Here is a 12,651-nt window from a genome sequence, read left to right as displayed (position 1 = left end):
CTGCAGTGCATGGAAGGAAAGCCCACAACAGAGAGCAGTTCGTGCCCTCAAACAAGGGATGTCCCAGGATTGAGCATCACTTTAACTTGGGGAGTTGGGAAAGGAGATGCACTGCTTCTGGGATACATGAGGTCCCCCAGATTTCCAGACTGGGCTTGCAGTTTACCATGCTTAACCTCAAACTACTAAAAATAAAACAAAACAAAACCTTAACTAAACTGAAATGACCACTTGGTCCTAAACAGATTAAAAAAAGACTGTAGTAAATAATAATAATGATGATGTTAAATTTAAAAAATAAATCAGACCCCAAACTAGTGAGTACAATGACTGACAGTCAAACTAATCTAAATCAATCTTTTGAAACCAAAACATTTTTTCCAGCTTACTTCTAAAAAAAAAATAATCTACTTTCATGGGTAATTGTGTCCTGATTTCTTTTTAAACTCCACTTATACTTTGAAATATTTTAAGGTATTAAAAATAAGACCGAAAACTAGGATAACTTTCCCAAAAAACTGAGTCTGTTTCTTATAATCTATATATTGAGATAAATTAAATTCTACAAAACTAGACTTTTGCATTTGTATGTGTAATAGCAAAAAAAAAAAAAAAATGCACTTCATAATGAAGAGAAATAGTGTTACTGTGAAATACAAATCATTTTTCGTAAGTAGTGCCCTAAAATTTAAAAGCCATTCTCAATCATTCATACCCATAGAGGGAGTAGAAGCATGGGTAATAAAAGGTGCTATAATTCGGATTTGAATTCACCTAGCATTTTTATTAAGCATCTGTTGTGTTGTAGGTGCTTTGCCAATAAGTTTAACATACATGATCTCATTTAAAGGCATCTTTTAATATGGATCATTGGAACAAATTTGACTGTAAATGTCTTGGCCTTTACATAGAACCAATGCATAATGGGTCATCGCCCTCCCAGCCTATGCACATGCATCACCCACTTATGTGTGCACACCCAACATCCTTGGCAGCACAAAGAAAGCTTCAACACTAGCATGTTCCAGCATGCTACAAAAAAAAAACTCTTCATGTATAAAACAAACAGCAGAAATAAGGAGGCCTCAGGACACTGCACAGCAGAGCAAATAAGGCCGTCATTCATGGTACCTCTTAGGACCATCGTATTTTAGCAGGATTGTGTAACAGTGGCTGGCAGCTCTGAAAGGTGTCAGAAAGGAATCAACAACACCAATAGCCCATGCAGCGCTTTGCATTTTCTTGCTTGTCATGAGGAAGTTGTGTCATCCAAACATAACCCGGATACTGTCCCTCTCCACTTTCCCTTTTTTTTTCCTGCTCCATCCCCTGCATTTCTCATAAGAGAGTTATTTTTAATTCCTGGGTACATGCTGTCACCACTGCTCCTTTGCTTTTAAAGTTCTTGGAGCAGATGCCCAAAGAAATCTTACCTCCACCTTGCTAAAACCCACAGTTCATTATGTGGCCACTTTCACTTTCCACCAAGGGCTATTTTGAGGTCATTTAATTCAACTCACCCTTTATGGAACTGTTGGTGTGAGTCAAACACACTATTAAGCTGGAATACAAAGATGAACCAGGTGGTCTCTGCTGACCAGGAGTTTAGTCTCCTTATAGAGAAAGATAGAGACATGACTTGTCATTCATTCACTCACTCAACAAATTTATTGTGCTATGTATTCATTCAGCAAATATTTTTTTAGGACTTACTTTGGGCCAGTCCCAGAGCTAGTTTGGGTTTTCCCCAGAAGCATACCCTGAGACCATGATTTAAGTGCAGGTAGCCTATTTGGGTGATAATTTGAGGAAACACTGGTAGGGGGACAGGAGAGAATGTGGTGAACTAAGGTTGTGTTGTCTAGTGAGTCACCACCTACTGGGTCAAGTCCTGCTGAGGATTAGTACACACACCTCAGTTATCCCACCTGGGGAGCCATGGGGCAGGCCATTTAGAATTTTGTACACCAACTCAGCCTTTGGTTGAAACCTGCTCTGAGGGCATGGCTTTAATTCCCTGACCCTTTGGCTAACCATGCACAGGTGGGCAGAGTGGGCTCCTGTGACCCACAAAAATGATCAGAGAGAGGTGCGGAAGTTAGTGGCTGTAAGTGGGGCCCAGTGCAGTCAAATGGTAAGGGCCAAAGGGACACAGGTAGGCAACTGACAGCTAAGGAATAGGTACCATCTTAAGGACGTAGGGGTTGAGGGGTGTGAGCGAAACAATATCCCTGGAATTCAAGAAGAAAGACAACACACAACTGTTATTAATGCCTTTAATACCCTGGACAGAGCACCTAGGTATTGGAAGAGTTGTTGGGTCAGGTATGGTGGTGCACGACTGTAATCCCAGCAACTTGGAAGGCTAAGACAGGAGGATCACAAATTTGAGGTCAGCCTCAGTAATTTAGCGAGATGTTCAGCAACTTAGCAAGATCCTGTCTCAAAATAAAAAATAAAAGGGTCTTGGATGTAGCTCAGTGGTAAAGCATCCCTGGGTTCAATCCCTAGCACCAAAAAAAAAAAAAAAGAGTTGTCAGTCTTGTCTGGTGGGGGCGGGGAGAGGAGTCAGTATGCTAAGTGCTGTAATGGGCCTATATAGTCTTATATCTCAGCAAAGGAGAGGGGAGCACTCAGGGTGAGTACCTCTGTCTTGGGGAAACATTCAAGGAAAGTTTCAGAAAGAAGATGTGACTCAGTGTTTTTGGGCTCTAAAGAAATGTGTGAAACTAATAAACGTATAATGTCTATCTTTCAGAAACAGATCAATGGCAAAGGCGTGGCATCTTACAAGCACTGCACTCAGGGATATCTCAAGGTAAGAGTAAAAACTTGGACAGGCATTGCAAGAGCTCAAGGTGACATAAGATGAAAGACAATCATGGCAAAATGGCTAGCGTCCTGGCCTTCACGTCAGAGTTCTGATTTCATTCTTTGCAGTCACGTAGCTTGGCAAGACACGAAAGTCTCTCTGGGCCTCAGTTTTGTTTTTGTAAACAGAAGGGTCCCAGAGCTTTGCCAAACCCCTTGCCTCCTTCCTCCACTGCTGCTGCTGCCCCTACCACCATCACCACCACCTCACTGACATGCTTTTTTGCAATCATGAAGGCAAGTCTCATCCAGTTCTTCATTCCTTCTCATATCAACCACCCAGGATACCAGTCTTCAAAGCATGTCATTTCCATCACTTCACTAAAACTGCCCTTATTAGAGTTGCTAATACCATATTGCAAATCAATTCTCATTCCTCATTTTACTTGACCTGCCAGCAACATCTGACACGGTTTGAGTTTATCTTCCTTCTGGAGCTACTTTCTCCACTTGGCTTCCAGGACACCACACACACTTGGGTTTCTTCACTTCTTTTATTCAGCCTCCTCTCCCTGACAACACAGAATGCTCCCGAGCTCCATCCTGGACCCCTCTCTTTTCCATCTATAGACACACCTTATAAAGATGCACTTACTTTCATATATCCAAACCAAGCCTTTCCTGAATCCCAATCTCTACCATAAACTGCCTACTTGACATTTCCACTGGGACATTTAATGGACATCTCAGTCTAAGTTATGACACATATCACTTGCCCAAAACCACCCCTCTCTTTCTTCCCAAAAGAGTAAATAGCAAATTTTATTCTTCTACCCAATCAGTTCCAAAAACTCTGGAGTCTTCCTTGACTGCTCCTTCTTGTACAACCAACATCTGATCCAACAGGCAAATCCTGACCACTTTGTCTTCCAAATATGCCCCAAACCTAGTCACTCTTCACCTCCTCCCCTGAAATTTTTCTAGTCCAACAATCACCTCTCACCTGAATTGTAGCAATAACATCCTATGTGATCTCCTTGCTTCTGCCTTTGCTCCCACCCGTCTGTTCTCAACTGTTGCCAGAGTGACCCCGTGAGCCTAAGTCACTCCTCTGCTCCAAATACTCCAGTGGATCCTGGGCTCTTCCACACTACATGCCTTCAGTGCCCACAGGGTCCTACCTCTCTGCTCGCCTCCCACCAGCCTCTGACCTCCTCCTGGCATTCGCCCCTTTGCACACCCTGCTCGGCCACACTGGCCTCCTCACTTTCCTGCTTACCTGGCCTCCTCTGGCCTGCTTTCTCCCCTCCTTCAGGTCTTTACCTTGGAATGGCAAACCCTTCCCCGCCCCCCAGAAACATTCTGTCCCTCTTCCTGCTGTTTTTCACCAATATACTATTATTTTACTTACCTTATTTATATTCTATCTCACCCATCTAGAATGCAATCTCCTTGAGAGGCAGAGGTTTCTGGCTGTTTTACTCTGGTACCTAGAACAGTATCTTGGGAACAGTGGGCAGTCAACACATATGCGTTGACAGAATAAACGAATGAATGAAATCCTAACAGCGAAGGTGAAGACCACATCTGTTCTTACTCTCCATTACACCTCTGCTACCTACCTCAGTGCCCCGCAGAATGGATGCTCAATAAACATTTGTAGAATGGAAGGAATGAATAGGATTATTGTGAAGATTAAGACATGTGCTAACATATTAATAATAGAGTTACAGGCATAAAAATCATATTCCTGTTTGTTCCTTAACACAAAGTAACTTAAATTTATCACTTTCTCATAGACTTGAGTAACATTTTAATAGCGGAAGATCAAATAGTAATAGACCAAGATTTTCAGATCACATTGTAGGTTTGTACTACAACAATAGAAACCCCTAGTAAGTGTATTCTCTCAGGCAGTGGGCGAGGTGGCCAGGGAAGTGGCTGGAGTGGAGAGGGCTGGCACTGTGTTATCAGTGGGCTCCCTGAAAGTAAGGCGAGGAAAAGGAACTGTGGATGGGTGAGGATGACTCAGACATCTCTCAGTGACAGCTGGACTCCCCTCCACCAGGCAAACCTAACAAATTTGGTCAAAGTGTTATGGTAGCAGCAATAGGTGGTTTAGAAATCTGAGTAGGGCTTTGGTATCTATGAAGGATCCCAATTTGCTGGTTCTAGAACTTTTCCCAGCAGTTCATGAGGTGGCTCTGAAAACTACTGTTAAAAATATAAACTAAACCTTCAACCCATTCTTAGTCCTTGGGGTCAGCCATGGGGCAAAGCATATCCATGCAGCATTCACATCAGTTTAGAAGTATTATACAATAAATGCTTTTACCCATTTTCTGACTTTTCTTTCCACTAGTGCTGTCCAGTGTGTCCCTGAGATTACAAGGTGTCGGGCACAGGCCTTTAGCAGAAATGGAGGCTAAAGATCAAGTTCTCTGCACAAAAGTCAGCCTGGCACCCTTTCCTGCTAGTGTCTTCTTGCATGGTGATGGGACGATGATGTCCATCTTTTCTGTGGGGCCTTTGGTTGTCTTTGGCAGGCTGAGGAAAGCTACTGCCTCTTACAAATTTACTTAACATTCCCCTCCCTTGAGTCTTTTAAATGTTACCTGGTTACTACAAGGATCCCTGAACACCTTAATTTAAAGAACCTGACTTAGAAATTACCTTATGGGGCTGGAAGCATAGCTCAATGGTAGAGCACTAACCTAGCATAGGAAAAGCCCCAGGTTGGAATCCCCACCCCTCCAAAAAAGGAAGAAATTGAAATTGCCATGTGGCCACCAAGGTTTTAGCTCTGAAAGTAAGAGAAGGAATGCTGAATCATTCTGCTTCTAAGAGACAGACTGTAACACAACCTCATTTCCCAAGTCAGACTCATTTTATGTGTTTTGGTTTCTGTCCCTGAGTTAGTGATTGGTTTCTTGAGCCAGTTAATGATTCAGACCTGTGGATGGTCAAAAAGCTTAATGTCACTAGTGAAATCTGTCCTTATATGATGATGATTCATCACAAAAACATTTACACATTCAATTGTGATCTCCCAAACACAAAGAAGCAAATTATAATAAATGTCTCAGATACAAAATTAGCCTTTAAGGTACTTCACTCAGTCATCCGACAAATAGCAACTGCAGGCCTACTATGTACCAGTTATAGAGAATACATTTGAGGAGTCCCCAGTTATTCATGGGGAGAAGGGAAATAAACCTTGTACACAGAAAAATTACAATGAAAATGGTGCGAGTTACTTTTCAAGGTATGGAAATGTTACTTGGCAGCACATGGAAGTGAGTGACTACTTGCAGACAGGGAGGCTCAAGAAAGACTATAGAGATGAGTGACTTGTGCCAGATTTAAGGGATGAATAATAATTCACCATATGGAGGGGACAAGATGAACAACTCGGAGGATTTTTAGTGCAAGGCCAGGAATCACAGAGTGTGTGATGAAGTCACTGTAGGCCAATGCAGAGCAGAAGGAATGAGACACAAAGTGTTTAGACTAGATTTACTAAGAATTGGTTCTAAATTCCCAGCCACTATTATGTGTCAGTGACTTATCTTGGCATCTAAAAGAGTTAATATGTAAGTAAAAAACGTAGACCTATGCCTGGCACAAAGCACTATAGATAGATAGAAAGAGATATATTGCTATGGTTATTATTAATAATAATATGATGATGTGCATTTAATCACATTTCATCACCTTATCCTTAGGGTGGAGAATAATTAATATTGGCAAATGAATGAATGAAAAAAATGTGGTTTCTAAAAAAGAAATGGGAGATGGTTATGATTTTCACAATGCTACACCCGGCAGAAGTGAAAGGAGGATGTTCTCTGTAGGATTGCTTCAGTCACCTAAAGGTCATGCCCCTATCCCCAGTCACCTCCCACCCATCTTTTTTGGGAAAGGTAGATTACTATATTAAGTATAAAAAGCATGAAACCTTGCATTTGTATAGCATTTTCTGTTTATATGTATAGTATTATTTAAAATAATTGCAACCTTTAAATTCAAAACTTTAATCTCCTGTCTGAATCCTAGTTCCACATACAAACTGAAATTCAAATTCTTGGATTTGGTCTCCCATTAGCCTCTGGAGAGGAAAACTCACAAATGAATTTAAGCAATTCGCTAAGGCACTGCCCACCCATACCTTCCCCAAACCAACTTCTGTATTATCTTCCTACCCTAATCTAAAGAAGAAAAGAAAGAAGCAAAGGCACAAAGACTTTGAAAAGTGGTATTTTAATTTCCTAAACTATAAAATTACTTGCAAAGTCAGTGTCTCACTTTAATTTAATTCAATTCAGTTCAATTCCACATCTACTGAGAAAGACACTACAGAGTGCAGGTATCTAAAGCATACTTATCTATATAAATGGGCTGGGATTCAGGAGATCAGGTTTTTGGGGGGTTGTGAAGTTGTTCTACAGTGTTGGGAATTGAACCCAGAGCTATACTCCCAGCCCCAGATATTAGGTTGTTTTGTTATAACTGTGGATGTGCTAACTAGGTAGATGGCATTGAGGAAGTCACTACATCTCTTTGAGCCTCAAGTTCTTTGTAAAATGAAGGAGTTAAAATGGATGATCTTCAAGTCCTTCCCAGCTCTTCTATTCTATAATTCTCAAATGGGAAATCGCATCACTATCACTGTAACTATGTATCTCTGTATTTCAAAGTTAGTGAATTCTGAAATATTTTCCAGGGAAATAACTGGCTCAGCAAATTGCTATTTCCTATAAGTTTGACTATAGAAGAAACTGGGAAATAGAACTCATATCTTTATTCAGCCAAAAACTGAGTGCCTACTACATACTAAGCATCATTTTAGTCACTATTACAGCCCTGAACAAAACAAACATAGTGCTCACTTTCTTGTGCTTTAATTAATCTATTCTCACTGCAAATAAATCTTTTGACAGCTATGAACAGCAGAAACAGTGATCTAATAGGTTTGTTTTATGTGCTGTGATTTGTGTGTAGCCACTTCTGAATTACCAAAAAACATTAAAACTTCATAAAAAAAAAATACTCGTCTTCAATTTCTCCATCAACCAGGCAAATAGCTGTGTAGATTTTCTAGTAGTTAAAAATAAGTAACTCCTGGTTCAGGAACTGATTGGAATACATCCGCACATGAATGCCATTAAATTTTAACACACTAGACAAAAGGGTTGAAATGTTTTCTGCAGCATTAGCATTTAATTTTCTCTTTTACTAGGACTGATTCTTTAAAATGGGGTTTTAGATACAGAGAGCATTTTCCTACTCTTTTACAGAATTCATGATGGGTCTACAAAATGAACATGATGTGAAATTCTGGTTTCTGTATCTCAAAAAAGACATCTTCGTAAACTATAAAATAAAAAATAAGCAAACACGTGGAGGGATATTACGTGTGTGCGCGCTCGCGCTTGTATTCAGTACTTAACCTAGATCAGCAAAATATAACATATTATCTTATTTAAATATGGTACTAAAACATGGACTTTTCAAACTGTTCAAATCTCAACCCTAAGCTTCATAAATGAAAAACTTGAGATTCAAAGACAAAGTGACTTACCCAAAACAAAGTCAAGATACTTGTTAATAGCAAAGCTGTAATGAGAATCCAGGTCTGAAGACTTCCTGTTCAAGAGTCTATTTCTACATTAACCAATTGTGAGAGTTTTAGCAAAATCAAGGAGAGAGGAAACCCTTTACATCACATTGGAAAAACATCTCTTTAAAAAGAAGGCACCTAATGTTTGTAATATATTTCTCCAACAGGATATACAATCTGTTACATATGGAGGGTTAGATAAACTTATGGATGAAAAATCTACAACTGATATATTCCACTTAGAGATTGGTCATATTCAAAATCTCACTTGTAAATATTCTGTTCAGAATGTGGAATCCCTTTCCTTGCCAAAGAAAAGAAACAAATTATGTGCCTGTTTAACCCCATATCCCTAGAATAATATGAACAGTATCCCAAGAAGCACCCTGAACTGAAATCAACCCCTTGGAGTCCTGGACCCTCTTAAATAGCCGGACACTTCTGGTGGAGCAAAGGAGACAATCAGCAAGTCCGTGGGTATGATGTTTCTAAGTCACAGATTCCTAAATCAGAAAGGGCTGGTAATAAGGATAATTAAGCATATCTGAAAACACACTTAACCTTTTGAGGTCAGGGTCAGAGATGACAACCACATCTTACCCAAAAAAGTCTCTGGGACACAGCAATGGAGTGAATGATTGATAAGGTCAGAGTGATGTGTACCTGAAATCAGGGCTTTTCTGGAATCAGAATTCAATACTTTTAGGGAGGAGGCTGAGTTAAAGAAAACGCATCAAAAGTCTTCTCTCCCACTTTATACTTCAGAGGTGACTCCAATCTTTTTTAGATTGTCCATATGTAGGTTCCCAGTTTGGGAATGATACTTTATGTAGGGCATTACTGATGTATATGCACTGCTGGAAAAGTTTTCAAAACATCCACAATATCAATTTTGCAAATTTAGTTTGGGTTTCTTAAATCTCAGTCTAAACTGACAGGGTATGGGATGCAAACGTAATTTGCAAATTTGGGGTTTGCAGCTTGATTTTTCTCGGACACCAGGGTTGCTTCAGATGAATTTGGGTTCCTCACAAAACAAAGTCCCCTAAGTAAATTAAATCACCTTCTCACATCTTGGCCTCAGGGCAGATGGTAGTGGTTAAAAGAGGTTATGAAGATGAGGGGCTTTCTCTAACATGAGGGGTCTCGCCCGGGGAGAGCGGCTGGTTTGCCGGGCCCGAAAGAGACTTGGCTGGGGGAGGCCCAGGAAAGCGCGCCCACCCGGACGGCCCTCAGAGACCCCGGCGCGCCTCCCAGCTCTCCCAGGTCCCGCCTCGCTCACCGAGGTGCCCGCCGATGACGGTGACGGCGATCTGGTCCATGAACACAGCCCGGAAGCGCACGTCCTGCTCGGAGCAGCGCTGCCGGAGGGCGCGCAGGATCTGCACCTGCGGGTATTCCTCGCGGATGCGCCGGTCAGTCAGGAACCAGAGCTGGGAGCACATGGTGGCCAGGGCGGCGGCGCCCGGCGCGGCGCGGACCCCTCGGCGCCCCGACCCGCTCTCTTGGCAGGATTGGCGGCGGGCGTCCGGGGCCAGCGCGCCGCGGCTCCACTCCCGCCAGTGCGCCAGGCGCCTCTGCAGCCCTGACCCAGCGAATCTGCCCGGCCACTCAGCGCTGCCGGCGGCCAGACAGCCAATCAGCGCGCGGCGGTGGGCGCGGGCCGGCCGCGCGGCCAGCTGCAGAGGCTGCCCCGGCGGGCGGCGCCCGGGAGGGGCGGCGGGCCAGGGGCCTGCGGCGTCCGGGAGAGCGGAGCCAAGCGGGGCTTGCGGCCGCGGTGAGCCCGGGAGCCGCGGGCGGGGACGACCAGGTGGAGGGAGAGCATCCCTGGCCCGTGCGGGGACCCCCCCGGTGGGCGTGGCGCTGCTGGCCGGGTTGGGCAGACAGAGCGGGAGGGGCCGGGGCGGCGGCCCAATGAAGCGGAGAGGGTGTCTGAGCTGATGAGCTTGCGGTGCGCAGAGGGCAGCAGATGCTCCCCAAAGGCGATCCCGAGCGCTCCGGGCCCGGGACACCGGCGACTGCCTGCAGAGCCCGGGGCAGGGCCTCAGGGACTTCCCAAAGGAGATTCCGGGGCCTGGCGAAGGTCACACAGCTAGGCCCCCAGTTGGACCCAACGCTTAGGAGGAAATTTTTTTCTCTTCCCAAATTCTGGCCTGAAGCCGGTGGTGGGTGTAGGTGGGAGTTGAGTTTTAGCAATCTCCCGTTCAGATAATTTGAAGGTGCGTTTGTCAGGATCTCAAGATTTCCTACACCGAACACTCCCTTCTAGTTTCCACCAGCTCTGGGCCTTCACAACCTCAATGTCATAAAAATAGATCTAAGACACCTTTTATTTAGAAGGACCACTGGCTTGTCTTCATTCCCTCTCTCATTCCCTGTCTCTTTCCTAGACAATTCAACTGAGTCATCTTTAAACATCGCCCTGGTCCTAGCCAGTTGCAAATCATGCATGCAACAACAGTGTTTGAAGCCAGCTTTTCCTTTCTAAATAACTGTAGGACTGAAGTTAGCCATCTTTGAAATTTTCATTTGTTCTTCTGCTCATTAAAATGTCTTCTTTTTTCTTTTTCTTTCTTTTTTTTTCTTTTTCGTTGTTTTTTTTTTGTTTTTTGTTTTTTGTTTGTTTGTTTTGTTTTGTTTTTGGTTTAGAGAAATAAGAGTACAGATAGTTTCATAGTTTCAAGGTAGGCCCAGTAGTGACAAAGACAACTAGAAAGGGAATAAGATGTCTCAGGGAAGGCATAGGCCTCACTGAAATTTATGCAGGTTTGTGAATTTTCCCACTAAAATGTGCCTTCGAAAAAGTTCTTTATAATGGAGTTTTAAAAATTAATTCTTTTTTAACCAAAGTAAAGTTACAAAAGTAAATCCTTTTGTGTTGCCAGATACACCACCACCACTCCAGTCTCTGAATGTATTTTCTTAAAGTGAGTAACAGTAATGGAATGCCATATGGATTAATAACCCAAAACTGCCTTCCAACCACAGACCCACTTGGACACTAGAGGCTCTGTCTTCTGCATTGGTCACTTGCTGGTGTATATTTCATTTACCCCAATCTTCCTGCAGATCATCCATAGGATTTTGTCAGGTGTAAGAAAATAGTACCCCAAAGTATGGTGCTTTAACATATTGAATATTGAATTGAAAGAAAGCAGTTCTCAGAAGCAAGTCTTTTTCAGACCTTCTCCTACCTTTCTCCTGTTCTTCTTTCTCCCCCAGGCAGGCTGTAGAAACCAGAATTCCAAGTGGGGCCACAGAAGCTAGTACCCTCTTTCCCTAAAGCCAGCTACAAAACTTAGAAATATTACCCTGACCTTCTTCCTCCATGGAGGAAATGGCCATAACAAAATTCTCTGACCTACCTTGTCCGATAGTAGGTCATATTAGCCTCATTCCAGAAAGAATCCTGCCCCATACCCAGGAGGAAGGAAGGCTACACAGAAGGTCTAAAAGAATCTGGCCGGACCTTGCTGAGTTTCCCCAACTCACTCTCCAAGCATTAGATCATACTTGTTGATGTAAAATGATGTAGTTTTGCTCTAAAGGAAATAATTACTTATTTTGAACCAAATATAAATGAACATGGATTCAAGTTCTGGATGACATGTTCCACTGTGAAAGACATTAAATGAACTTTTATAGTCATAGAACAAAGAAATTCATAAATCAATACTTTCAATAAATACATTAGTGGGGGCACTAGGTAGTGGGCTACAGCAAAGTGTGGGAATCTTTTCTATATGTTTCAGATGCTGTCTTACAGTATTCCTAGCTTTAGGGTTGATGGAGGCTGGAGGTCTGTGAGGTGTAGTGATACATTCCAAGAGTTTTGCCTAATAGTCACAAGGATGTTAGGTCAGGTACCAAAGTTGAAAGGAAATGGCTATAAAAGAAATGAACATAGCCCAAGATAATTTTGGCTCTCCACCTCAACATTCCATCTCTCCACAATCATGATGTTCTGCTCAGCCAAGGTCAAGCTGTCTGCAGGGTTTTTAATGTAGGTATGGCTTCTTCAGAGTTCCTACATGATTTTATCCTACAATGACTATAAGATGATCAAAACTGTAGTTTGCTGGAATGATATTTTATCCCTAAAATGTGTACAAGAGTCAATAAATTGAAGAGTTGCTTATAACTCCTTTTCAAATCCATCTACACTAGGGAAGATGTTTAAGTCATGTGCAATGGCTACCAAGTCCACAAAATCCAGGCTA

At 42.6% G+C, this 12,651-nt stretch overlaps 1 protein-coding gene across 3 annotated transcripts in view; it reads right to left on the bottom strand.

The window, feature by feature from the left end:
- RIMKLA (ribosomal modification protein rimK like family member A) overlaps nucleotides 1-10,003 on the bottom strand; it is a 38,050-nt gene extending 28,047 nt beyond the window's left edge. For all 3 annotated transcript variants that reach the window (XR_013765970.1, XR_013765971.1, XM_079152474.1), the window contains exon 1: nucleotides 9,714-10,003. Coding sequence is in view for 1 of the 3 variants with exons in the window: in XM_079152474.1 (XP_079008600.1) it covers nucleotides 9,714-9,876 (163 nt within the window). In the remaining 2 variants the exon portion in view is untranslated. The remainder of the gene's footprint in view (nucleotides 1-9,713) is intronic.
- Between the last annotated feature and the right edge of the window lie 2,648 nt (nucleotides 10,004-12,651).

This window comes from Sciurus vulgaris (genome assembly GCF_902686455.1).
Source record: "Sciurus vulgaris genome assembly, chromosome: 1".
In the NCBI taxonomy this organism is placed as follows: Eukaryota; Metazoa; Chordata; class Mammalia; order Rodentia; family Sciuridae; genus Sciurus; species Sciurus vulgaris.
Note: the sequence above shows the minus strand (reverse complement) of the source record. Positions and strands in the feature narration are given on the sequence as shown.